Genomic DNA, 25,537 nt, shown 5'->3' with positions numbered 1-25,537 from the left:
TTTGTTTTTGAACTAGTACAAGGTGGAATGGAGAAGGACACTTGGGTCAGGAACACTGACCCAAAAACCAACCAACTAACCAACCCAAAACCACCAACCATATAAAATACATCGCGTTGGGTTATTTGGGGATCAGTCAGTAACTTCTAAGGTTAAATAAAAATTGCATGTATATATTACTGTTGGAACCCTGGATTCTGAGAATTTCAGCCTTTCAGTGCTGACAAGCAGTGATCCTCAGAAGCACACTCTATTCAACCTGAAACCTTGGGAAAGGCTTCTTAAATTGTGTGATAACACTGAGGTTGTTGCTGTATAATTAAGAGTTATATCACTGGGTGGAATATGTAGAGGTGTAAAAAATTAGGCTTAGGGGATATAGGTAACAATATGGATGATTTTGAGTATGGATTTTGTTGTTCTTCTTTTCTTCTTCTTCACAAATCTAGGGGTTCTGCTATTGGGTCAAAAAACCCGCACTGCAGGTCACAGAAAGTTAGTAATTGGATTATAAGTAAAAACATATTACTTGGTATTTCATAATTGGTTAATTTAGACCTTAAAAAGCCTTGGAAGTTAGAACTCAGGGCTATTTTCCATCTTGTTAATTTGAAAGCACACTCTGTGCAGTTGTATTATAGATAAGCTATAATAAACAACTAAGTCCAAAGATGAATTTTTGGTCTCCTGCATTTTAATTCAAACTCTGAGTAAAAGAACTCACAAAACAGAAAAGAAAAGGTAAAAAAGAGAAAGTTAAACCCACAGGACATTAATATATTACAAAAAAAAAAAAAAAAAAGGCAAAGCTTTTTACATCTTGAGTACTTTAATAAATTATAAATATTTACATACAACAGTAGAGGTAAAAGGTCTAGTCCTATCAAAAATGACTTGTGAACACTCATCCAGTACAGCTGCAAATACCAGAAGAAATTGTGTGAGTGGAAAGGGTGTAAACTGAAACAAGAGGAAAGCTGAATGGGGAGCTTCTGATCTTTGGTTACCAGTGTCAAACCTTCATGATTCTTTACATGCACCAAGTTAAAATGCACTAAAATAGCTTTCAACTTTTATGAACAATCAGCATGTAAACATAATGAAAAACATTCCATAGTTTGATGTTCTGAAAACATTAATGCATGGTGTTTTTCTTTTTGATTTTTTCTGAGCTTCATTATATATATGATCTCAGTTTTCAAGTTTTTGTTCTAGTCTCAAGCACCTTGAAGATACAGTGTTGTTCCTTCGAAATGAGTAGAGGTGAGCTGACATTCCTAGAAAAAATGTGCAGTAAGAGATAAGGCATCAAAAAAAAGGTCCTAAAAGTTAAAAAAAAATATATAAAGCTTTAGGAAAAGCTGAAATGTAGTTTATCACAAAGTGAACCACTGTCAAGAGATGATCAGTTTGCCAGGTGCTTGCCAACTCTAGGACACAGCTTTGTCTGGAGTATTGAGTTCTTGTTGGAGAACCAAGGCTAGAAAATGCCAGCTCCCATCCTTCTGGGTCTGCTGAAGGATGAAGTTTTTTTCTGACTGTAAAAAGGTACTGATAAAAAAGTGCATAGAAAGCTGATCAGTTTTTGATTTGTCCCCATTCATGCAAATATATATACAACTTTGTAAATCTCTAAATATCAACTACAAAGAGGCCTTGGTGTGTTAGTACTGCACTGTTTGTTAAAACCAAATACAAAACAATTAAAATGTTTTGGCCTATTTTTCTTCACATAGTAGCACTAGAAAAGGAAGCTGTCTTTTCTGAGGAAAGAAAAATAGGCACTGGAAACACTTCAGCTTGTCTTCTAAGTGCTTCTTGATGAAGGTCTGATAACTTCATTGCTCGTGGAAGACCTTCAAGGAAAAAAGTAGCACATCCTTCACCGTTGAATTCTACTGCTTCTCTTCCATATTTGTGTGGGCAGCAACGGAATTACTTGCTTTTGATTTAAGATCTGAAACAAAAGAATACGAAAAGCACACAGGTGAATTACTATGTCTTTTCTTCTAGAAATTGAACTAGCTATATGAGAATACTGCAAGCTTTAAATACTAATGAGGTGGTGTGAAGATGCACCAAGACACTCTCATGTGATGCATAACAATCCAGTTAGAGCAGGTACATGACACATGCTATCTGATAGCCACTAAACCTTTTACCCAAATTATCTGTTCATGCTTAGACACATTCCTCTGCAACTAGAGCACAGTTAGAACATTTATTACTTAGTGCCAGCCACCTGCTATGCATCTGGTAACCTGTGAAGTTGCTCTGACTCCATGACTTCAGATCACAGAACCAGGCAATTAAGACACTACTTCTGTGCAAATGTTTTATGTCTATAATCTCAGTATCAGCTGTGCTTCACACATGCATGTGCTGCTGCTGCTATTTCTTCCACACAGTAATGCCGGGTGCTTTTGGAGTTTTCGCTTTTGAGGATTGAAAATACAGCTCATATTTGACAAGCAAGGAGACTGAAGGCCAAGGGAAGTTACAGTGCAGAAAGTTCAAGACTACATGCCCAGCCTAACTCATCACATGCAACATGCATCAGCCTCTAACCAGGCTGATTTCCAGTAAAGCACACACAAGCCCACTTACATTGGTGTTTCCATCTTGTTGCACACATAGCAACTCTCTAAGGGGAGCCACCTGGATGTGCCAAGGCACTATGCCCTTCGGTCTTTGCTCCCACTTTGATAGCACTACCTGTCCCTTCCACTAATCTCTAGCCCAGCCTCACTCCAACCTAGGATGCCAGGAGATGGTCTAGGAGAGCAGTGTATGGTGACATATGGTATGCAACTCTCTAGAAAATGAGAAAAAGAAAGTTGTCCCTAGTCTGGTTCTCACAGGTTCCTAGATAGGCCTGAAGTATTTTTATGATTTATATGTTTAAAATCCAAGCAGGTTTACTGCTTTACCTTGGTGGTGATACTAAAGAACCCAATCAAAAATCCACTTGTGTGTGTGTGGTGAGTATTTGTGTGCTGCTTCTTTGGGTCTGTGCAGTGAGAGGGTCTGAATATGAAATAGGGTTCTCTCATTCTACAGCTGCAGGAATAGGCATCAGCTTTCATACCCCATCCTCAAAACACACAAAATGTTCTGTTCTCACATGGTTTGCAAACAGCACCAAAGGAAGCACAGCCACATCTGGTGCCTCAGCATGACATAACAACAGAGCAGTTGCAGACGCTAAACCCTTACGGGTGACGCAGGAGCACAGTTTAGCCCAGCAAAGCAGCACACCACGGGGACCAGGAATAATACACTGACTTACTTCATTTGGCTTTCAGTATTACTCATTGTTAACTAACAGGATCTGACTCAGTTATTACGACACACCACAGCTTCCTCTGCAGCTACACAGCCTGCTTCCTTTTTTCATGACAGCTTCATCAGCAGTTTTGTCTGCATCAGAGTCAGGTTTCTTGAACTCAGTCCTAAATCCCTCCCACCCTTCCATTCATCCATGCTTCCTCACATTTGGAAATTATTTTCCCCCTTCTTTTCAACACTGTCTTCAGCAAATACCAGAATTTTTGGATGTGATTGCTTGGCTGGTAATTCAACAGAAGTATCAAACTTGGCAGAACAAAAAACTCTGCAGCAGTAAGGTGCCACCTGCTTTCACATGGCTGTGCATTTTGAGAATCTTTAAATGGATTATCTTTATCAGCAGACTCCAAAATGGGTGTGCACAAGGCAATCCACTGAGGTGCAGAAAAAAAATATTTTTGCACCAGTAATAAAATTTAAAAATAAAAATACTATTTGCTCTATCATTATAATTTTTTTAAATTTATTTTGTGCATGTTTTATAGTGTATGTAATACTTGAGTATGGTAAAAATTGTATACAACTTATAAGTATACATCAATTGGGTATGCATGTTCAAAGTATTTTACTGATGTGGTAGACAATTACAAAAAGTTTGGTGACCACTCATCTACAATACAAAAAGCAGAAACTAGTATGAGATGCTCATAGTTACACCACTCAAGTAAGGACTATATGACAGACAAAACAATGTTTTTCATTTTTCTTCCAAGAAAGGAAAACTACTCACAGTCAACCTCAGTGTCAGTCAGCACAATCTCCCAAGACACAGAGAGCTTCACCCTCACATACCTTCTTTACTGCAGCTGGAAGAGTTGTTCAGGTGCTCCCCATCTCTACCTTCTGCATCCTGGGTCACCTCTGCAAGGACAAAGGCAATACTCAAGACAGTCCTGGACCTCACAACTCTCTGACTCTCTGGCCCAGATGGATCAAGAATAATCTGACTGAGATTTGGGCCATTTGTTTGGCAACAGTAGTAACCCTGACCAACATGCCCCATTCCCATGGGATCACCATCCAACACCTTCCTTCTCTCCTCCATTCCTGACTCTACTGTCTCCATGATCCCTTGCACACCCTGTAAATGCCAAGCAGGGGAGGCACTCAGTGCCTGTGGTGCCACCCATTAGGTGGCATTAGGCAAAAGTCACAATGAACAAAGGCTGCTCCACAGTCCAGGCACTTACCTCCTTCATTTATGCCATGCTCATCTGCATGGTTGGCCAGCACGCTGCTGTTCCTAAAGGTGTCTGAGGAGAGATAAGAAGACAAATACAGTCCCCTGCCTTGCTCAGCGTCAAGGTGTGGCTCTATTGCATCAGACTGAGTTGCTAGTTGCAGCTCTATGTGTATACACAACATAGAAAAGCTACTGGAGAGCATCCAAAGGAGGGCCATGATGATGGTGAAGGGTCTGAAGGGGAAGCCTTACAAGAAGTGGCTGAGGTCACTTGGTTTGTTCAGCCTGGAGGAGAAGAGACTGAAGAGAGGCCTCAACACAGTCTACAACTTCCTTGTGTGGGGAAGAGGACAGGTACGATCTCTTCACTCTCATGACCAGTGACAGGACTCAAGTAAATGGCCTGAAGCTGAGTCAGAGGAGGTTTAGGTCAGATATCAAGAAAGAGTTTTTCACCCCGAGGGTGGTTGGGCACTGGAGCAGGCTCCCAGGGAAGTAGTCACAGCACCAAGCCTGACAGAGCTCAAGAAGTGTTTGAACAACACTCTCAGGTACATGGTGTGATTATTGGGGTGCCATCTGCAGGGCCAGGGGTTGGAGTCAATGATCCTGATGTGTCCCTTCCAACTTAGCAGATTCTATGAAGAGATCATGGCCAGTTTGCTTACTGGGTCAATAGCACTGACTGCTCCATAGAAAAGGCACTTACCTTCCTGATTTACACCATTCTTAACTATCTGCTTGTCTTTCAGGGCACTGTCCTCCTCATTCAATTCTCTGTCTGAAAAGAGATCAGAGAACAACTGCAGTCCCTCAGGAGCACAGTCCATTGCTTCTGCCCCTCCCCAGCACAGGCCACTGCTCTGTGCAGTCTAGGGCTCAGAGCAGTCTAGGGCTCAGAGCACACCTTCTCCTCCCCAAGTTCAGTACTGCTGTGCTATCAGCAGAAGCCCTGCTTGGAACTGCTTTGTACACACATCTCAGAGAACACCAGAGCCTCGCCTACAACTTCCCATCTGGAGAGCAGTGACTGTTCCCTAAGTGCTGCTGGGTGTACTGCACAGAGGCGCACTAACTCCCCTTCCTGATGTTCCTGTTCTATACTGCAACAAAAGAAAGTTTTTTATTTTCTGCATCTCGTGTCCAAACTGACAACCTTTATCTATGGACCTGATTTCTCTTTTGCCTGAACTGTGTGTTTCATTCCTTTCTACTTTAAGACAGGCATAAAATAAGCCTCCTTTTCCTGTATCCATGTCTATGTATATGGAAATAATTACACAAGTGATAAGACAATCCCGCAGTACACCACACCTTCACAATTCCTATTTCTTCAGATGAAAAAAAGCTGTTCTACACCCATTATAATTCATGCAGGAAGAATATGCAGCAAACTCCAGGGGCTCTGAGTTTTTCTGAGTTTCCTTTTCCTTGTTGTCATCACTAGTGATTTTTTCCTTTAGACTTCTGCCTTTTCCAACCCCCCTATTATCAGCCATTTGTGGAAAATGGTGGAAGAGCTAGGGACTGAATGAATCACTAGTGCAACAGACTGGGGAAAAAAACTGACATTTTTTTCTCAAGTTGAACAATAATGTTCAATTTCACTAGCCCTTTGGAGTTAAAAGAACTTCTAGAAAAAATACAGGTCCCAGAACTTCCTTGAAATTTACACTGACTGGACTAAGAAAACAAAACTGGAGCTTTGCTTAGCTGCCTCATGAATGCAGTCAAAAGTCTCCTAAAGCATAAAGCAAATGGAAGATACAGCAGGCTTCTTTCCTTAGAGAAGCACATTTCTGGATGAAGTATCTCCCAAATACGAATTTTGCAAGTTGGTAAGCATCCCGTCTCTAAATTGATGTGCCGAGGCTTGTATCTATTTGGAATCAATACAAAGCTTTGAAGCCACAGCATTTTATTGTCTAAGGTCGTGTGTTTCTTTCCAGCAGAAAGCAAAGACCACCTACCCATGATGACATCCTATAAAAATATCCTTGCACTCTTTTGCATGCAAATAAAAGGTAACATTAGACAAAAGGGTAATTTTCTTATTTACTGTAAAGAGGGGTTCTTTCTTCCATGCTTAGTTCTTTTTCCCACAGCTGGCAAAATGGTTTGCAAACACAGTAAGCACCATCATCCTCATCAAGAGGGAGGGTAAAGCCCCAAGAAGGTATTTGCTCTGTGCTGTTTTCCTGTTTACCAAACACAGGCCCCAGGTCTTTCTGACTTCTCTTCTAGTGATCTACCCATCAACGTTTCCTGTTCCTAAGGCAACACATTCTTCTAAGCCAACAGGAGAATGGTAAACTCTATACTAAGAACATGCTAATATGGCTTGGACTACAAAAGGCCATGTGCAAAATTACTTTCCCGCTTCATATTCCTCTGTTTTAGGGCTCCATCTCACTTGTTACCTGCTTCAGGCTCTTCATTCTCATTATGAACAGCTTGTGAAAATGTAGCTGCAAGAAAACAGAAATCCTTTTCCAGAAATGTGTATGGAGGCAGCACAACAGTCTGCAAAATATGCAACTTAGCCTTAAAGTGACAACTTCATCATAACACTTTCAACAGATATGGCAGTATGTTGTGCCACTTTAAGGACTCACAATTAATTTCAACTTCAACTTCCCTCCAGTAACCACTTAAGGTCCCAGACCATGACCAACATTGTTCATATTTATGCCTACAACTTTACAAAAGTCTTGCTGAAGTAGATCTACTGATAAAGCTGCACAAATCTGCCATAAAAAGCCAGAGATAACTGAGAAGAGAATCTGCATCTACCTTTTTTACTTCATCTTTGTGTTGCAGTAATACTGTAACTTTAAACCCTTCCTCTTTGCAGACCCTAAAGAACCTTTAAAATAAACATTCTAAAGCAAATGTAAGTGCAGTACCAAAATGAGGCGTTTTGCAGGGTTTATTGGTTTTTTCCCCTACCCATCCTTCTCCTTTTTTTGCCTTCAGATTCATCCCTAGTCTCAACTTCAGTGGTCTCTGAACGATGGGCTAGAACCACAGCTTTAACAAATGTAAGGTACCAGACTGAGCATCCCACATGAAGGCACTGTGAGCTCAACACCAGAACACTCCAAGAGGGCACTGAGCCTGCACCTGATGGCAGGAGCTTTGGCCATTCCCCACGGAAACACTGTTTGGTCTGGTAACAGAATATTTTTTAAGAATCTTCCCCTGCTCTCCCCAGTCTGCTTGACTGCCTTGGGGGTTGATTTAGTTTGGTTCCTAAAAACAGACCACAGTCCTGGCAACAAGACTCATATATGTTAAAGCTAGAACATGATAGCCAAATTCACCCTTATGAAAGGAGCACAGACTAAATGAGTTGTCCCCTTCCTTAGCTGCTCACTATATAGAGTGATTTCCACATCCCAAAACACAAGAAGCCAGAGAACAGAGCAATCTTGCTACAAATTAAGGAAGAAAACCCAAAACCACTCCAACAAAACACTTAGAAAAAACAAAACAAAAAATCCGCAAACAAACAAACAAACCCCCCAAACCAAAAAAACCCCAATGCCGATTAGAATGGACAGCAGAAGCCCAGATGGAGATCTGGACAGGAAGAGAGGAATGACAGATTGCCCTACAGTGTGCACTTTTCCAGCCCTCATCCTTAGACCATCCCCAATTCTCCACTGTTAAAAAGGTAATTCACTTCCAAAGACAGCTGCTGACCAGGAAATTCTCAGCCCACTCACTGTCAATAACTTTGCCAGCCCCACTAACACATTCATTAAGTGCAGGTCCCTATAATCATCCAATATTGGACCCCAACTGAGATTTTGAGTCTGCCTGTACACACACTGAAAACCAATTCAAAAGCTCAGACCCTGCAAAAAACTAAAAAGCAAATCAGACTCCCTACTCCAACCAACAGCAGATGTTTAGAAACATTAATACCCTAGAATACAGGTTTCTTACCTCCCTGTGAGGTAGGCTGTTGTTGGCTGTCCCCATGGAAAAGTTGCTCATGTTCTCCTATAAAGAAACGTATTTGTTTTAGAAAGTATGTATTAATGACCTGCAAAAAAATCACTGCACCCAAAGAAAACTTACTCCTTTACTTCTCCAATGCAAGACTACACTGACACAGAATAAAAACTGACAAGCCCAGACCAAGCACCGGTATGATTTCCACACATTTTGACACTGTCTTACCTGAGCCATTCACTGGACTGTTCTGAGCAGTGTTTCTTCCTCTTCCAAAGTTAATTATACCTGCACACAAGCAAATAGAATACCTGGAGAAATGACTCAGAAATAAAGTTTTGTGCCTTCAGAAACTTGTTGACGGCTTCCATCCATTCCATCCCCCTCTCCCACCCCAAAACAAAAGAAAATACACTTCACTGAGAACATGCAACTGAATACTTGACTTGAAGAAAGAACAAAGAATGAAATACTGTTTTGAGGGAAAGAAAATCAGTGAGAGAACAACAGAATGGGTCTCCTGCGACAGCAAGTCAGAACACATCTAATCAAATCTAAGGTAGTGCTTAACAATTCCTGATTCTGAGTCTTGTACTTAAATCAGCAAATCTCTGCTGTTTGATTATACCTGTGCAATGCTTATCCTACCAAGGTATAACAGGTTTATTTTCTTGCATGTTCAAACACTCATTGTTTCAAGGGAAGTAACAGAATTGCTTTGATTCTAACTGCTGGTCAGTTTTGAGACACATTCTTTGCGTGTTGTCACCAAGAGCAGTGTTGTTTAACACCACCAACATGAGCAAGGACAAAGAAGACATTTTCAGAAAGTTTGCAGATGGCATCAAACTGGGGAGAGTAGGGGACATGCTGGAAGGCAAGATTGCCACTCCAATTGACTTCAACAACCTGGAGAAATGTGCTGGCAGAAAAGACGTGATATTCAAAGGGAAACAAAGTCCTGAATCTCTTGCAGTCACCCCATGGACCACTACAGGCTGGGCTCTGCCTGGCTAGGAAACAGCTCTGCTGGAAAAGACTTGAAAGCATGAACAAGCTGAACATCACTCAGAAAAATGTGCCCTTGCAGTAGAAGGCTTCCAAATACTGGGCTGTGTTAGCAGAAGTGCAGTCAGCCCAAACACATAAATAATTCCTCCTCTCTATTCAATATTTGTGACACCACATGTGGAGTATTCTCTCTAGTTTTAGTCTCCCAGTTAATGTAAAAACACCTACTTTCTGAAGTTAGTCTAACAAATGTCCACCAAGATGTCTAGGGGCAGGACCTGTGCAAGGAGGTGCTGAGAAAATTGGGTTTGCTCAGCCTCAAGAACACTAAGAGGATGATGGCTAACTGCTGTCTACAACTAACTACAGGAAAAAAAGGAAACTCCTCTCAGAAGTATAGAGCCTAAAGCCAGGAGGCAATAGACAGAAGTTGCCAAAGGGCAATCCCTAAGAGAAATAAGGAAAATATCCTTCCCTACAAGAGTGATTCAGCACTTAAACACGTGCTGAAAGAGGCTGGGGAATTTCCATCCTTGGAACTATTCAAAGTTGGACTGGACAAGGCCTTAAGCAACCTGATCTAGCTTTGAAGTTGGTCATGCTTTGAGCAGCAAGTGGGATGAAACTTCCAGAGATGTCTTCCCACCTAGTTTATTTTATGATTCCATGCCAACAGAAACTAAATGGACTATGAGCAGGAAAGCATAAGGTCCACATGCAATATGTATCTATTTATGTCCTGATCAAAGCCTCCCTGCAGAATATCATCAATTAGTCATTCCCAGATGGGATGCATCCAGTACTCTTCACCCTGCAGCCACCTCCAAGTGGTGGCCCCATCTGGAAGTCAACATGAATTTTCCATGCAGAGCATGAATAGGATGAAGAAATGTATTCCTGTTTGGGACTCTCTCCAACACAAAGAGAAAAGATGGTGTGCCCCTCTTTCAAACCAGAAGACAATTTGACACAAATCCAAAAATGCAGCACAAAAAAAAAATACACAGTGATAGCCTATAATTACCATTTCTGATTAAAGTGTCAGACTTACAAAAAAGATACTTGAATTCAGTGTAGGGATGGATCAAAAAACAAATACAGAACTCCAAGATGATGGCAATACAGGCTGACAGGAGGCACAGAAAGTCTCACTTATCAGTTGACCACACTGAGTTGTCAGATTAGACTCGGCATACGATATTCAGCCCTGGTATAAGCCCGTCCCAACAGTAAATGTGATCTTGAGGGCAGCTTTATGATGCTCTCAAAAAATGCTATGAAAACACGCCCAGGTAGGAACGGGAGAGGCTACAAATATTTGGTAAGTAGAAACACGCAGTAAATCAAACACCCAGTCTGAAGGAGAAACATGGAAATGCAAACTGCCGTGTTTCCTAGGACTCAGAGCCCAGTGTCAGAATGCAAGAAAGTTCAGTACATTATTTCCTTCAAATATATTAGTCTTTGCCTAAATTAGACTTGTTTCTTCTACTGTTTTAACAAAACATCCAATGGTCAGAAATTTTCATCCATTCTACAGAACCTTAGATGAGCTGAATCTTGAAGCACATAAAGCTGTAAGGAAGTGTCATACATACCTTTGTAGAACAGGAATACTAGGACTACTACAGCTATAAGGATGCAAGCTCCAAAAAGAGCACCTCTGGTTCGTTTGGAAGAACTGCCTCCTTAAAAAAAAAATCACCAACAAAAAAAACCAAAAGAGACTGTTTAGTTAAAAAGCAACTGTATGATACACTAGCTCAGTAGAAATACAGCCCCAAATGTTTTATAGGTATTTTTTAAAAAGTAACCTCAATAAATTAATGCACCAGTCAGTTATCAGCAAAACCTTCAGCCAGGTCCAGGACAGTTACATGTGAAGTACCTCATTTCAGTGAAGGCACATCCCTTGAAAGGCAATGGCTGTTCCACTTCTTGGCCTATGAAAGGCTGAGCCAGATTTCAAACAAATGAAATTTCAGCAAATATTGTGTATCGCATTTGCACTGCAAGGTTTTGATGGTTTCTGTGAGAAGATGCCAGAAGCTGCCCCCATGTCATATAGAGCCAATGCCAGCTGGCTCCAAGCTGGATCTGCTGCTGGTCAAGGCAGAGCCCATCAGTGACTGTGGTAGTGTCTCTGGGATAACACTTCTAAGAAAGGGGAAAAACTGCTGTACAACAACAGCAAGGGTGAGAAGGGAATGACAACAGATGAGAGAATCCGCCAAACAGACACCAAGGTCAGTGCAGAAGGAGGGGCAGGAGGTGCTCCAGGTGCTGGAGTTGAGATTCCCCTGCAGCCCATGGAAGACCTCACACTGAAGCAGGTGAATGCCTGAAGGAGGCTGTGACCCCATGGGAAGCCCACGCTGGAGCACACTCCTGGCAGGACCTGTGACCCCATGGGAAGCCCACGCTGGAGCACACTCCTGGCAGGACCTGTGGCCCCATGGAGAGAGGATCCCACACTGGAGTAGGTTTGCTGGCAGGACTTGTGACCCTGTGGGGGACCCACACTGGAGCAGTTTGTGAAGAACTGTGGCCTGTGGGAAGGACTCATATTGGAGAAGTTCATGGAGGTCTCCTGTGGGAGGGACCTTACACTGGTTCAGGGAAGAGAGTGAGGAGTCCTGCCCCTAAGGAGGAAGGGCAATGTGTAATGAACTGTCTGCTGACTGCAAGCCCCATTCCCTGTTCCCCTGCACTACTCAGGGAGATGAGGTAATGATATGGGGAGTGAAGCTGAATCTGGGAAGAAAGGAGGGGTCTGGGTGAGGTGTTTTAGATTTGCTCGCTTCTCATTATCCTGCTCTGATTTTGGCAATAAATTAAATTCATTTTCCCAAAGTTGAGTCTGTTTTGCCTGTGACAGTAATGGCTGAATGGTCTCTCTCTGTTCTTACCTCAACCCATGAGGCTTCTGTCATATTTTCTCCACCCTGCCTCACAGAGGAGAGGAAGTGACAGATCAGCCTGAAGGGCACCTGGCAGCCAGCCAAGGTCAACCCATCACATCCCTCATTTCTAACAAGTTTCTAACACATAACTCCAGTAAAGGAAAAATTCTATACTAGTAAACCATGACAATGACTTTGCACAGAAATGAGCAATACTGTCAGTTAGGGACTGCCTTACACACCCTACAAACCACATGGTTCCAAACAGGTCCTCACTCTGTGTTTAAAAAAAACCCTAAAAATGCAAGCCTCAAGCTGAAGGCTGTCCCAAAGCAATAAGCAACAGGAGGAAAACTCTTTTCTACTTTTTATACCTCTCTATGAAGGAGGAAAGAAGTATGCTCACTGACATCCTAGATGAGAAATTATTTTATCTAATGGCTGCTAGATGACTCGCTTGAAATGGCTGAATAGTTTCACTCCAATTCATGGAGAGCAGTACAAAGAGGACAAGTCATTAGCAGTAATTACATAAGGCCAGAAGATTCAGAAGAGATCTTCTAATCTTTATTATTACTCAATCAAGTCATAGCTAAGGGCTTTCTTCTGTGGAGGTCCCTGCAAAAAGTATCTTTCTAGGGGGATCAAACTGTCAGCCTGATACTTTTCCCAAACTTTACACAAACTTTTAGCAGACAAATCACTTCTGATGCTTTTTATTCTTTAAATTTAACTTCCCGGGAAGTCAGAAGAAATCTTACAAAGGCCATGCTGCTTCCCAACCAAGCCTCTCAGACCTGTGTTTGCAACATGACACATTCATTACCGTTTTCATCTGAAAGGCATTGCATCAAGGAGATTTCAGAGCTCCTTTCCATTTGTGAGAACTTAATGATGCATGTAGCTTTCGTGGTAGCATTAACATCTTCCAAAAGGATGGAAAGCTCCTGCTTCTCATGACTCTGTGGATTGTCACTCAGCTTCCAAATGTAATTCAGAGGCCCCTGGAAATTTGCTGCACAGTTTAACACAAGTTTACGATCGCTGGTGTTGCAGCTTATTTCAGGTTCTGGAAGGGGATCTAGAAGGAGAGAAAACATTCTGTATTACTTTAGTTATAAACTACATAGAATTTCAGCACGGGACAAGGGCTGGAGCAACAAAACCAGCAGGAGAGTGCATAGACAAAAGTGTGAGCAAGTGTGTACATGTGCATGAGAGAGGAATGTGTTTCTGAAAGTGACCTGTAAACCACCTGTTTGTGGTTCTTCCATGCCTAGTCCAAGCATCCTCACGGCTCACTGTCCATAGGACTAATAGACACACTTATTTCCCAAAGGCTGCTAGTGAGGCTGAGTAGATCTACACAGGATGATGCCACAGATATTGAAGCACGTATAATATGCCTGCAGGAACATCTTTAATAGGTACATAATGTTTGGGATTACCTGGTCAGATTGCTCCAAAAGTTTGGCTGTCTACCTGAAAGTGCAGTGTGCCATCTGCACACATTCTAGAAGTCATTCCAAGGTGAGTAATGATGGGCACACAAATGAGATGCCACCTTTGAAAATTTGTTCAAAGTGCCTAAGCAACTTAAAATTGAGACAAAGAACAGCCGCCCCCTCTGTTTCTGTTTGCTTCCCTGACAAATATACAATCCCCTTTCTAGACATTTTAAAGTGAATAAGGTGGTTCACATTCTTTATGCAGTTCTTCCACTACTTACCTAACACAACAAGTACGAAGTTTAAGTAGTGATCTTTCACAGAATCCCGGTACTGTAACTCATATGCGCCAGCATCATCCTTCTCCAAGTCAACTATAGTCAAGGACCCATTCTCCATAAGCACACTCCTGTTCCAGAGACGACCAAAATACGTTGGTTGGTTCAGCCCTTCCCATTCAGCCACTTTATCCCTGTTTTTCTTCCAGGTAGTTTCCACTACTTTTTGGTCTATTTTTACTGGAAAAGTAAAATTTTCTCCCACGATGCCAAAGACGTCCTCACAGTAGATGTGTGCTATGGGGGGGGGGGGGGGGGGGGAAGAAAAAGTTACTTTAACAATCATTTTATAAAACACTGCTTGACTAATGCCATATGCAATATCAGATACATTCAAATTTAGGCAAGAAGCACATCACAAAGTTGCTGCATCAGTTAGGAATTACCCAAACCCAGGCTGTCAGCACAATTGTATGACAGGCACAGGAAAGGAATTCAGTTTCCACAATCTGGTCCCAGGCAGAATCATTGCCCTGATGATCCTCCCTGTCCTAAGCCCCCCTACACTCAGTACTTTCCCTCTGTTCACCTGAATTAGGCCTCCTGCCCATGATCTGGTGAAAAATATTAAAGAAGAATTATCACTAGCAAAATCTGTTTTAACATCTTGTTGCAGAACACCTAGACTGAAGTTCCTGCTGATGAAATAAACCCAATTTTTCCAGCATGAATACTTACAGTTTTGAAAAAGCACACTTCTCACACAAAACCGCTACTAAGTTCAAAGCACCTGTGCTGAAATCATGGGGTTATTAGAGATTTCCCTTGAAATGTCACTTAAGCAAGTTTATTTCACAGCCAATATATGTGAAACAGCATCCCAGCCTCTGAGATCTAACAGAGCTGTCAGCAAGAATGAAGCTGTTCAGATATCTCTACTGCTTTCAGTCTTGGCCAATTACATTCTGCTAAAAATGCCCAGGCATTCAACATAAATAAACCACAATAGAAGAGAGGTAAGAGATTTTTCCTAATTTTCATTGAAAACAGCTGCATTTGTGAGGAAAAAAACCCTACTGATCTAACAGACAAAATCCTGCTGTGAGGAAGGGGCCACAACCTTTAAACCATCAGCATCTCTGTGTCCCTGCTTCAGTCTTCAGCAGTCACCTCCTCCTCCCAAATAGCTCTGAGCGGCTCTAAAACAATTGCAAGATCACTGCCATGGCAGACAGGAACATAGACAAAAACACTTTGGTACTGAGTTCAAGCTACACTTGTGTTTAGGAATCAATTTTTCTCCACAGTAGCTGGTAACTTTTTACTACTACATAGAAGGAAGGGCATGGTTAAGATACAAATGAGGTCTCATATTAAGTCAAGATTCCCGATCTGCATGATGCAAAACTTCCCATTAAACAATAACTGTGCGTGGTGAAACAAATATTTCAGATATTTACTCCTCAAGCCAACTGGTTCCAAGTGACAGCTACTATTTTGGGTTTGATCTTTTTTCATTTTTTCCCAAATGGCATCAGTTTACAAAACCACCAATTCCTATATCATTCTGTGCTTCCCTTGCTTCTCATGTCATCATTGTAGGCAAACTTACTGCTGTTCCTAAACCAGTGCAGATACTACAGCTTTATCACACCAAAACAAGTCTTCCCTACACTGAATATGAATCCAGAAAACCCATCTTTCTCCACATCTTATCTCCTTTCCATATGAAAGCAGACAGAAAGGTCAGCTAGGCCTTCTTTTCCCACTGACAAAGAACAGTGCTCATCAGGTCTTCTGCCACGCCAGAGAAACACAGACTTTCTCTGACAGGACACTGAAGACAAGCAACAGAAATGCACTTCCATGTGCTTGGGTAGAGAACTGCACACACATGTCTTCTCCATGCCTTGCTTTTTATGGAATATCCAATCTGTTTGTAATTTACCCATTAAAGCACTCTTCTTGCTCCATTAGAGTTCCAACTTCTTGTTGCCTGTGCTTACATGGTGGCCTTTTCCAGGTACAGGGACTGTAGAAGTAATCAGGGTAAGCTATCAACTCCCACATCTTTTCAACACAACGTACCCACTTTCTTTGTAGTCTACCCTGTTCAGGAAGATTTAAACATTTCACTTGAGCATCTCATTCCACACATCTCAATTAATGATTTCCAGAAGAAAAAGAATGCATGAGCTCCAGAATTTGTGTCTGGAGACCACAAGATTGCAAGATGTTGGGTGGGGTGGAACGCTATTTTGATCTGACGAAGCTTGGAGCCTTGTTAGAGACTTCTGTTTCCTAAAGACTGTGGAAACCATGCCTTTATTAGAAAATGGACATAATGTGAACCAGCCATAAGATAGAAAATCCAGAGCATGTAAGACAGAAGGACTTGAACAGGGGAGAAAGTCCATGGGAAGGTTGCGAGAAAAGAACAAGCAGCATTGGGGAGGATGTGAACGAGGAACAAGCAAAGGAAGAAAAGGATAAGAAAATGCAAACTGAAGGACAGTTGTGACATACACGAGGGACAATGTGACACACATACAAGAGCCAATCATAAAGCATAAAGTAGCGTGTGAAAATAGGCCTTAACCAATAACAATTATGCATGATCGTGTGCAGGGAAAGCAAGATTTGTGTATCAGGGACAGTAGTTCATCAATAAAGTGGCTTCTGCCTGATTCATATTGAATCGTGTAGAGTCCATTGTTTCTGCCCGCAAAAGACAATTTCCAGGAGCACATATTCCTCAAGAAGTCACCCCTCACTGCCTAAGGACCTATAGTACTCCTAGTATGGAGAAATACTCTCTGCTCTTCCCACCGTGAATTTCTACCTCTCAGTAGATTTGGGGTGGTCAAGCTGTGGTGGCTTGACATCAGCACAAGCCAAACCACAGTGGCTGTTGACAAGAGCCTTCAGGAAGGACAGCAGCTGTTTGCTGGGAACTAAGAACATGAGCAAGGACAGCCACCACTGCTCAGCCAACCCCTAATAACTTCCTAAGTTTGAGTGTTGATCCTGGTAAACACTCCATGTCTTTACTCTCAGTTAGTCATAAGTGCTAGGCTGGAGTTATGAGAGCAAAATTGTTGCTTCTTCAAGCCCAGGAATGAGACTGAAGGAGAGCAGAGCTGAAAAAAACCCCACATTTTCTCTTCACAGGTTCTGCTCAGCACAAGGGGCACTGCTGTCTTCAGCACACTCTTTTCTTGCTGACTGGTGAAACAAAGGCTTGGCAGCAAGGAGCTGAAGAGCTCCTGCCCAAGGGCATTCAGGGCTCCCAACAGCAGGACAAGGAATGGTTATTCCTCAAGGATAAGTTATCTCCTCCCATCTTAAAAAACCCAGTCTCTGGTTTTAGTTCCCTGCTTCACTGGTTGAGAGAAAATGTGAAGAAGTCTCTCACTTAGCACTGTCAGCTTCCTTTTTTTGAAGAAATCATACAGAAATGTTGCATAAGGTCATAACCACACATGTTTGAGCTTCTGGAGAAAGCATGTGTCATTATGTTTTATAAATTCCTATGGAACCCTTCCCCATTTTTCTTATTTATTTTAAATGAAAACTTATTTCCCATTCCACAGTGGTGGGCAAAGAAGGAGAAATGACAACCAGACACTCTCTCACACACTCTTTTTGGAAGGCTAGAACTGCCTTTTTTTAAGTTTCTCTGCTTTCTCCCTCTCTCCTTATTGTAGCCTATTATTCCCAGGTAAAGTTCACACAAAAAAAAATACTGCTGTGCTAAGGCCTCCAGTAGTCTCTACAGAAATCATCACACTAACTGCTCCTGTATTGCCTAAAATCCACTCCCGATTCCTTCTTATGCCAAGTGTTAGTGTTCTTTCCTTCCAGTCAAATCACATGCTCAAAGTGTCACAGATAAAGAGGAGCTAACATTGTGTGGGCAAAGCCTCTTCTGCAAACCCACCACCTCACCTTGTCTACGTCATCTTCTGCTCCCATTTCTCCAGCAGCCAGACCCACAGAACCCAGTGCTGTACTGGAGTTTTAATACTCCCCAGACTAATTCTGACTCTTTCAGCATTTTAGCAGGCTAAAGGTATCCATATTCAGCTCAGACTAAGTAGAACTTTATACTCCATTTATCAGCAATAAATGCTTCATTACTGTATTTATCTACCTGGTTTGACTATTTTTCTTGGAGCTGATGTAAGGCCTAGTTATTTTGGAGAACATCTGTAAGCTAATCCCTTTTTATTTTTAATGCTATCATTAATTTTTTTGGTCTCAAATACCTATTTGAAATGCATATAGGGATATATTAGGTCTATACAGGCAGCAGCTAGGCTCTCCTATTACCATGAAGACACAAACATTCCACCTGCCGAAACTTGGTGGAAAAGTCCTTACTGCTTAGTTTATGGCAAAGAACTGTTTGCTTCAGGAGCAGGGCTTTTTAAAGAGCAGATTTTTGTTTGATTTTTTTTGTAACTTCCCAACTACCCCCTTTTAAGGCTTTTAAAAAATTTTTAATTCTCCCAGCAACTGTAATTAGCAGGGCCAAATATGTTCCCTGCTAGCCCTCAAAACCACCAGGTGCAGAAAACCCTGAAATAGATGTTCAGTCCAGAAGGACTATGGGAATATACACCAACCATAGTCCTCTTAATTCCCCCACAGGCCACAAACACAACCCACTTCCCAAACTCCAGTAAGAAAGCACTTCGACCCATGGTATAAAAGCACAGGCAAAAGCTACAATCAGGAGAGAGAACACAGACAACAATAAGCTGTAGCAGCAACCCAGGCTGTTGCAAGATAAAATCAGGTTTGCACAGGAATGAATGCAAATCCTACACATGTAACACCCAAAGCAGAGGTTTTCTCCTGCATACCGCAGCATGTTCACAGAGGTGTGTGTTGCTCCTCCCAGACAATGCAGAGCTGCCTGCATCCACAGAGCTCTACACATCAGCAAAGGCAGGACCCAAGGGTGGCACCCAGCAACAGGCCTGGGTCCCTCCCATGTGGTGGTGCATTCCTCCCTCCTCTTTTCCAGGTTGGAGTGTGATCTGAGAAATGCCTGCTAGGCCTTGGCCTTGAAAACAGCCTCTGGGCTCAGCTTTTTCCGAGCTTATCAGAAATACTGTCTGCTTCCAGGAATTGCTAACAAAGCTCCTATTTTCCCTATGACCAGCCTTGGAAAATATTCCTCTTTTCTGAATGGCATAATATTCCTGTTCTCACACTTTCAAAGAAAGTGCCAGCCCACACTGTGTCCAGGATGAAACACTGTTACGACTGAAGCCCATTCTCTTGCAGCGGTCCAAAACAAGAGCCTTTTGAGCTCTCCTGGGCCACCACGGGCTGTGATCAGCATCTGCCTCTGAGGGGGATGCCTCTCAGAGCCAGCAAACCTTCAGGTCTGCTATACTTGGAGGATCGCCAAAACACAGCATATCCTGGGCTGATACCCTCACTGCTCGAGGCCCAATCCTTCACCTGTCAGGAGATGCAAAAGCATCCAAAGTGAGTATTTCACTGGCCTCTGAATGGAATTGTTTGCAGGTACCTTGCTTGTACTGACTGTTTCTGTCAGTGTGCCTGCACCTGCGCATATGCTATAGCAAATCTGAGAGAGATGCTGCTTTCCTTGTTAAGTACCTCAGATACCTAAGTAAGTTAGGCCTGTAAGTAAGGCTAAGTTATAGTTAGGAGCTTACTTAAACGCTGCTGAGTGTTGTTCTTTTGCTAAGTTATTAAACATAAGTTGTAAGCTACATTAAGTGTTGCTAAGCATTGTTCTTCTGCTGACTTGCTACTTGTAACTTTGAAATTATAAGTTAGGTTAAATGTTGTTAAGTGTTATTCCTCCGTTAGAATGTTACGGTTAAGCTATAAATTAAGCTATAAGTTAAGTTAGGTATAAAGTAACTGTTTTTCCTGTGTTGAATTGTTAGGCTTAAGGTATAAGTTAAGTTAAAGTATTGTTGAGTGTTGTTAAGCTTTTGGACTGTGTTCCTTTTTATCCTTGCCTGCACTGTCTTTTGTCACACACACACACCTAAATACACACACCCCCCCAGATAGTTCTCAGTTCATTTCTGTTTTGGTTGCCTGGATTTAGTTTGGTTTTGTTGTTGCTTGTTTTCCCTTGTTGTGCCTTAGCTGTCCTGTAAGTAGTAGAGTGAATCTTGCCAACAAACTTGTCATGCTTTGTCTCTTAAAATCAAATCTTTTACTCATACCCTTGCCAGTGATTTTTTAAGCAATCTCAAACACTCTTGCTCGTAACACCCCACTACAAAATCCATACTTTCAGTCGTATCCCTCAGCAAGGGCAAAACATGCAGCATTCCCACACAAAAGCTACATGGTTATTTTTAAACTAAGCTGGTGACCAAAAGCATGGGGATGGACTTACCTCCCTCTCCCTTGTATTGGCCTGCCTGTTTCTGCAGTGACATAGTCATACAGACAGTACAATCTGCTGACAGTTAACTTGACACAACACCCACTCCAACTAAAGAAACAACAAAAAACCCACAGAAGGACTGTAATTCCTGTATGTGACTCATCATGGGAACACGATGTGCATGGAATGGAGTAGAAGCGAGCGAAACAGGGAAAAGCAAGAGCAAGAACATTGAGTAGGGCCAGACACTGATCTCTTCTCTGAGGTGAAGAGATCTCTCCAATGACAGGAGCCAAGAGAATGGCCTGAAGCTGTGTCAGGGGAGGTTTAGGCTGGATGTTAACAAAAGGTTCTTAACCCAGAAGGTGTTTGGCACTGGAACAGACCAGGGAGGAAGAGGCCTGGCAATCACCACTTTTAGCGGTGGTGAACTATTAGGGAGGATCACTGTGTCCTGCAGAATATTGATTCTTTTCAATCTCTAGGCTTTGCTTAGGGACAAAACTGCTCTGCATTTAAGCCTACCTTGAACTATGAAAAAAAGCAGCAGTTCAAAATCAGTCCAGAGACAATGGAACAGGTTACCCAGAGAAGTTGTGGATGCCCCGTTCCTGGCAGTGTTAAAGGCCAGTCTGGATGGGGCTCTGAGAAATCTGGTCCAGAGGCAGGTGTCCCTGCCCATGGCAGAGGGCTCGAACTGGATGATCACTAAGGTCCCTTCCAACCCAAACCATTCTATGATTCCAAACCCTCTGGGGTTTGGAATCATAGAATGATTCCACTTACTCCCAATATTCAGATAGCAGCACTTCCTATGCTGTACAAGCACAGTCTTTATGTAGGCTCCATAATCAACAGGACTGAGAAGATAATCTCTCTTGGTAACTTTTTCCTTCAATTGAGAGAATTTTCAGCCAGATCATCTTTGCTGTTCTACTTATGAAGGATGGCACAAACTAATGACATGGAGAGGAACTGTTCTCGACCTGTGGCAACACCAGCTTAAACATACTCCAAATTACAACTTCTGTCTCTTACAAAGCCTGTATCACCCAGCCAGCCTACAGTCACACTACCCTGAACATGGCCAACAGGCTCTCCTGAGGCTGTAAGCAGATAGGAGGACCAGTAAGAAAAAACCCAAAAATAGACAAACCTAGACACACATTTTTTTTTCTTTTCTTGATGAACACCTTTAACACACTCAGAATCAAAGCAGTCTGTGTATGCAATCCAGAGATGATCCTGGCTATCTAAAGTCTAAGACCATTAATTACATTAAGGCAAGAAACTATCAGAAAGTTTTCACTCTGTGTTCATCCTGTAGTGTTAAATAGCCATGGCAAAAATATTATTTGCTTCATTTTGGTTTTAATATGATATAACACCTTCAGCTCTTATCAAGAGTTTTTAAGCAGAAGGCAGACGTCTGGTTTGATTTTTTTCCTCTGTGAGGAATTTATAACTTCCTCTATTTATTGAGGAAAATTCAGGAGTAAGGTTACAGGACAACACAAGCAGGTGTCAGGTTGACAGTGCTGATAACTGATTTTTCCATTTACACTATTTAAAATTGTGTTTGACATTTCTATTAGCAACACACAAAATAACCACATTCCACAAACAACCCAAATTTGTTAGGAGTCCAGGTTTTCCCCCATTCATCCCAATGTCTTGTAATGTAGTTCCCATGACACCTCTCATGAAGTGGAGAGACACAGAAGAAACATTGATCAGAAAAACATGGGGATTTCTCAAAAAAAAGGAAAGGAAGGAGCACATATTTCTGTGTACAGAGACAAAAACACAGGAAAATTTAAAATTAAAAAAAAAAGCCAGCTCAAACTTGTTGAACTGCCTAATGACACAGAAACAAAAAGCCATATTGAAGTAAGTCTGGTTTCTATGCTGGTCACTCTCAGAAGAAGTCTGAAACAAAGAATAATTTTTATCAGCTCTCAGGTTATCAGTCTATGCTCAGTATTGGAGATGGCAACTTCCGCTTTTAGGTGAACCAGGTTTTCTCAGTTTAACTCAATTTTTATAAAGAAGTTGAATTGGGAAATGAAGCAACCATTAATGCAAGGATACAATGAAAATGGCATTAAGGAATCCATCTAAATATGCAAGAACTAGAAGGCAGTTATACTGCATGACAAAGAGCTGACCCTCAGAACTCTGAAGGAGTTGTCTGGCTTTCAGATGAGCCTTACTACAGACACAGAATGCTTCTAGGTGCTCTAGTTCATATCCAGCTTATTTCCCACATCCTCTCTGCTTTTGGGGCAGGATCCTGACACAGCTAAAGCAAATAAAAGTCTGGCTGCCATCTGCAGTGCAAAAGACCATCCCCACAGGTGTGGCTTGCCCTGCAATCCTCCTGTTGGTGTGGTATTATTTATTCACCTCCTACAGGGAGGTGAATCTCTCTCTGTGGGTTCCTTCACCAAACTAGGCCACAGACACCACATTGACTTTCTTCCCATGCACATACAACATCCAGGATCCTAAATCTGAACAAAGTTTTGTCTTGAACTTCCAACAACTGTAGGAGCACGCTCCTGGTAGGTCTAAAAATCTAAGTCCTTCCATAGCCTCAAGGAGAGGTTTTGCACTGTAACTGACAAGCCTGAGGTCTTAACAGATAAAAAACTGACTTGGCCTGGCATTGTGAAAAGCAGGAATGCCCTATGTGGTGAGTAGGAATTCTGAAGACACCAAAGCTACACTGCAGCTTCTGGATCCCACAGGCGAATGAAGAAGCACATCTCCTCCCCCACTCCAGATGTTCAGCAACATGACTGGGACAAGCGCAGTGCTTTAAACTTGGATGGAGAAGGGATTCAGGAGGGGAAGGCTGATAGAGGATGAGGATCTACCAACAGCATCCTGGTGTTTAGAACAGGTGTTTGCAAGGCTAGAAACTTGCATGCCAAGTTGAACTGCTACTGATTTGCTTTATGCACTTGGGCAGATCAGTCTGACTTCCAGGGTCTGATTTTCACATAGAGAGATGATAGATTATTTTACCTTGTTAAAATCAACATGAAACATTTACAACAGTCAACACACACATAACAGCAATAGTGCAAGCATACAAACAAAATCATGGTGTGAAATCATGCCTGTTTAGTTTACTGAACAACAGTAAAGAGTTTGCATTCCTGATCTCCTGCCATAATCAACCACTTTGATTCTAAAGTTTTACAGAGAAGACAACAGAACTAGCTATGTTTTTCATTAAAGGAGGACATTATGATACTTGAAGCCACAATTATCCTCTCCAGATGTCCAATTACCATCTTCTCTGCCTTTGAATTGTATGTTCTTTGGAACCTGGAACCTTGTTTTCTGGATAAGTCTATAGCACAGGGATCAGATGTTCAGATCAACAGCAGGCCAACTTACATAACACAAGGTAACAAAGAGCCTTGACTGCAGAAAAAGTTACAAGAGGATACTCAGTTAATCATGCCTGAGTCATACTCATTAGAAACCTCTGCAAAAGCACTGCAGGCGAGATAAGAACTTGCAGCTAAGGCTTAACATCAGCAGACAGACTCATGCAGGGGGACAGTGTCCTGGCTTCTCCACTGGTCCTCCCTGCACGCCTGGACCCCTAACGCTCTTACAGAACAGGATCTCACAATCTCAATTAAATAAAGCAAGTTGAAGACTGTTGGAACAGGAGGAAATCACAGGGAGTTGCTCAGAACTTTCAGCAGCGGAGAAGTTCCTTTTTAAACAGGGGGATATAATAGCTCCTATTTTAGTCACATTCAGGAAACTCCCAAAGCAAAAAAAACCCAAAACCCAAAGTCAGGAGAAATCCCTTAGAAGAGAGGAATGATAAGAAGATCTTCACAGATTAAATCATGCTTTTTGGCCAATCTAGCAATAGCAGCTCACTCTGATGACAAGAAGAAAGTTTGTACATCCATCTTCAATTTCAAAATTCAGCAAATTTTGTTTATACTTCTCATGTTCACAGCCCACTGCAAGGGCTATGGGTGTAAGGGTTATGCTCCTCAGGCATTTGAATTAAAAAGGCCTTTGATTAATATTTCGATAGCAGTTAATAGTAATAATTTACTTCTAAAAAAAAAAAACCAAAAACCACGAACCAACCAAATAACAACAAAAACCAAACAAAACAACCCCCAAAGCAACACAAAACAATTGAGAACGTTGATGCTTTATCCATGAGCAAGAAGGAACACAGAATACAAAATAAACAGCATTTTCACATTTAGGGATGACAAGAATACTTTTACAATAAAAGCTGGTTTCCTGACTTCCTTAACACTTCAGGACCCGGAGGCAAACGTGCGCCCCGGTATGAGGAGGAGGAGGCTGCCCCCGTGCTGTGGCCCTGCTTCCTTCGCAGCGAGGCAGGAGTTAACTCCTCGTGCGCGTGTGCCATAAAAACCACACACATCCCTACCCCAAGCTCCCCGTCTACACAAGTTTGAAACAAACGGGGCACAGGATGCCGAGAACAGGGTGGGGAGGTCCTGAACGTGCTGATGGCCGATATGTAATTCTAATTTTAGGCGCGGGAGAGAGGCGGCCGCCCGGTTGTGTTCACCACGCCTCGGGAGGGCAGCGAGCCGGCGGCCAGGGACGCCCCGCTCGCCCCGCGCAGGGAGCCCCCGCCACAGCAGCGCCCGTGGCGGCGGCTGGGGCAGCTCCCCGGGCACCTCGGAACCCCCCGCCGCTCCCAAATCCCTGCCGCGCCCGCTCCCGCCGCTCCCCAGGACCCAGCACGCCCTTCCGAATGCCCGAGGAGCGGCGGCCGAGGGTGCCCCACTCCCGCCGCCCCGCGCGGCACGGAGTGACGGAGGGAGGAAGGGAGAGAGGGACAAAAGCGAAGGGCTCGGGAAAGGTCCCCGCCACCCTCTCACAGCTTACCCAAGAAGGGCACAAAGCACAGGAGCGAAGCCAGCAGCCACATTGCTGCCCACCCGCTCTCTGCCCGGGCGGAAATCAAGGCTCGAGGGCGACGGCGACCACGCCCA

At 42.6% G+C, this 25,537-nt stretch overlaps 2 protein-coding genes across 6 annotated transcripts in view; one reads left to right on the top strand and one right to left on the bottom strand.

Moving 5' to 3' along the window:
• Positions 1-810: 810 nt before the first annotated feature.
• On the bottom strand, positions 811-25,537 carry CD58 (CD58 molecule). Of its 3 annotated transcripts, XM_032098472.1 has the most exons (11): positions 25,431-25,537; positions 14,135-14,428; positions 13,232-13,486; positions 11,101-11,190; positions 8,720-8,779; positions 8,483-8,539; positions 6,952-6,999; positions 5,241-5,312; positions 4,539-4,601; positions 4,141-4,209; positions 811-1,957 (listed from the first exon to the last, which is right to left on the bottom strand). In XM_032098472.1, the coding sequence occupies exons 1-11, from the start codon at positions 25,471-25,473 to the stop codon at positions 1,896-1,898; spliced, it is 1,113 nt and encodes a 370-aa protein (XP_031954363.1). In that variant the 5' UTR covers positions 25,474-25,537; the 3' UTR covers positions 811-1,895. The 3 variants fall into 3 exon arrangements, with proteins under 3 accessions (XP_031954363.1, XP_031954364.1, XP_031954365.1); XM_032098473.1 differs by lacking the exon at positions 6,952-6,999; XM_032098474.1 differs by lacking the exon at positions 11,101-11,190.
• Positions 19,329-25,537, top strand: part of PLA1A (phospholipase A1 member A) — a 28,397-nt gene continuing 22,188 nt past the window's right edge. Inside the window, exon 1 of one of the 3 annotated variants that reach the window (XM_032098470.1) lies at positions 19,329-19,633. In XM_032098470.1, the coding sequence (XP_031954361.1) occupies positions 19,500-19,633 (134 nt within the window). In that variant the 5' untranslated portion in view covers positions 19,329-19,499. The remainder of the gene's footprint in view (positions 19,634-25,537) is intronic. The other 2 variants (XM_032098469.1, XM_032098468.1) reach the window with 2 other exon arrangements.

The sequence above is a fragment of the Corvus moneduloides genome, chromosome 2 (genome assembly GCF_009650955.1).
Source record: "Corvus moneduloides isolate bCorMon1 chromosome 2, bCorMon1.pri, whole genome shotgun sequence".
NCBI classification, from domain to species: Eukaryota; Metazoa; Chordata; class Aves; order Passeriformes; family Corvidae; genus Corvus; species Corvus moneduloides.
This window is presented reverse-complemented; position numbering and strand designations above follow the sequence as displayed.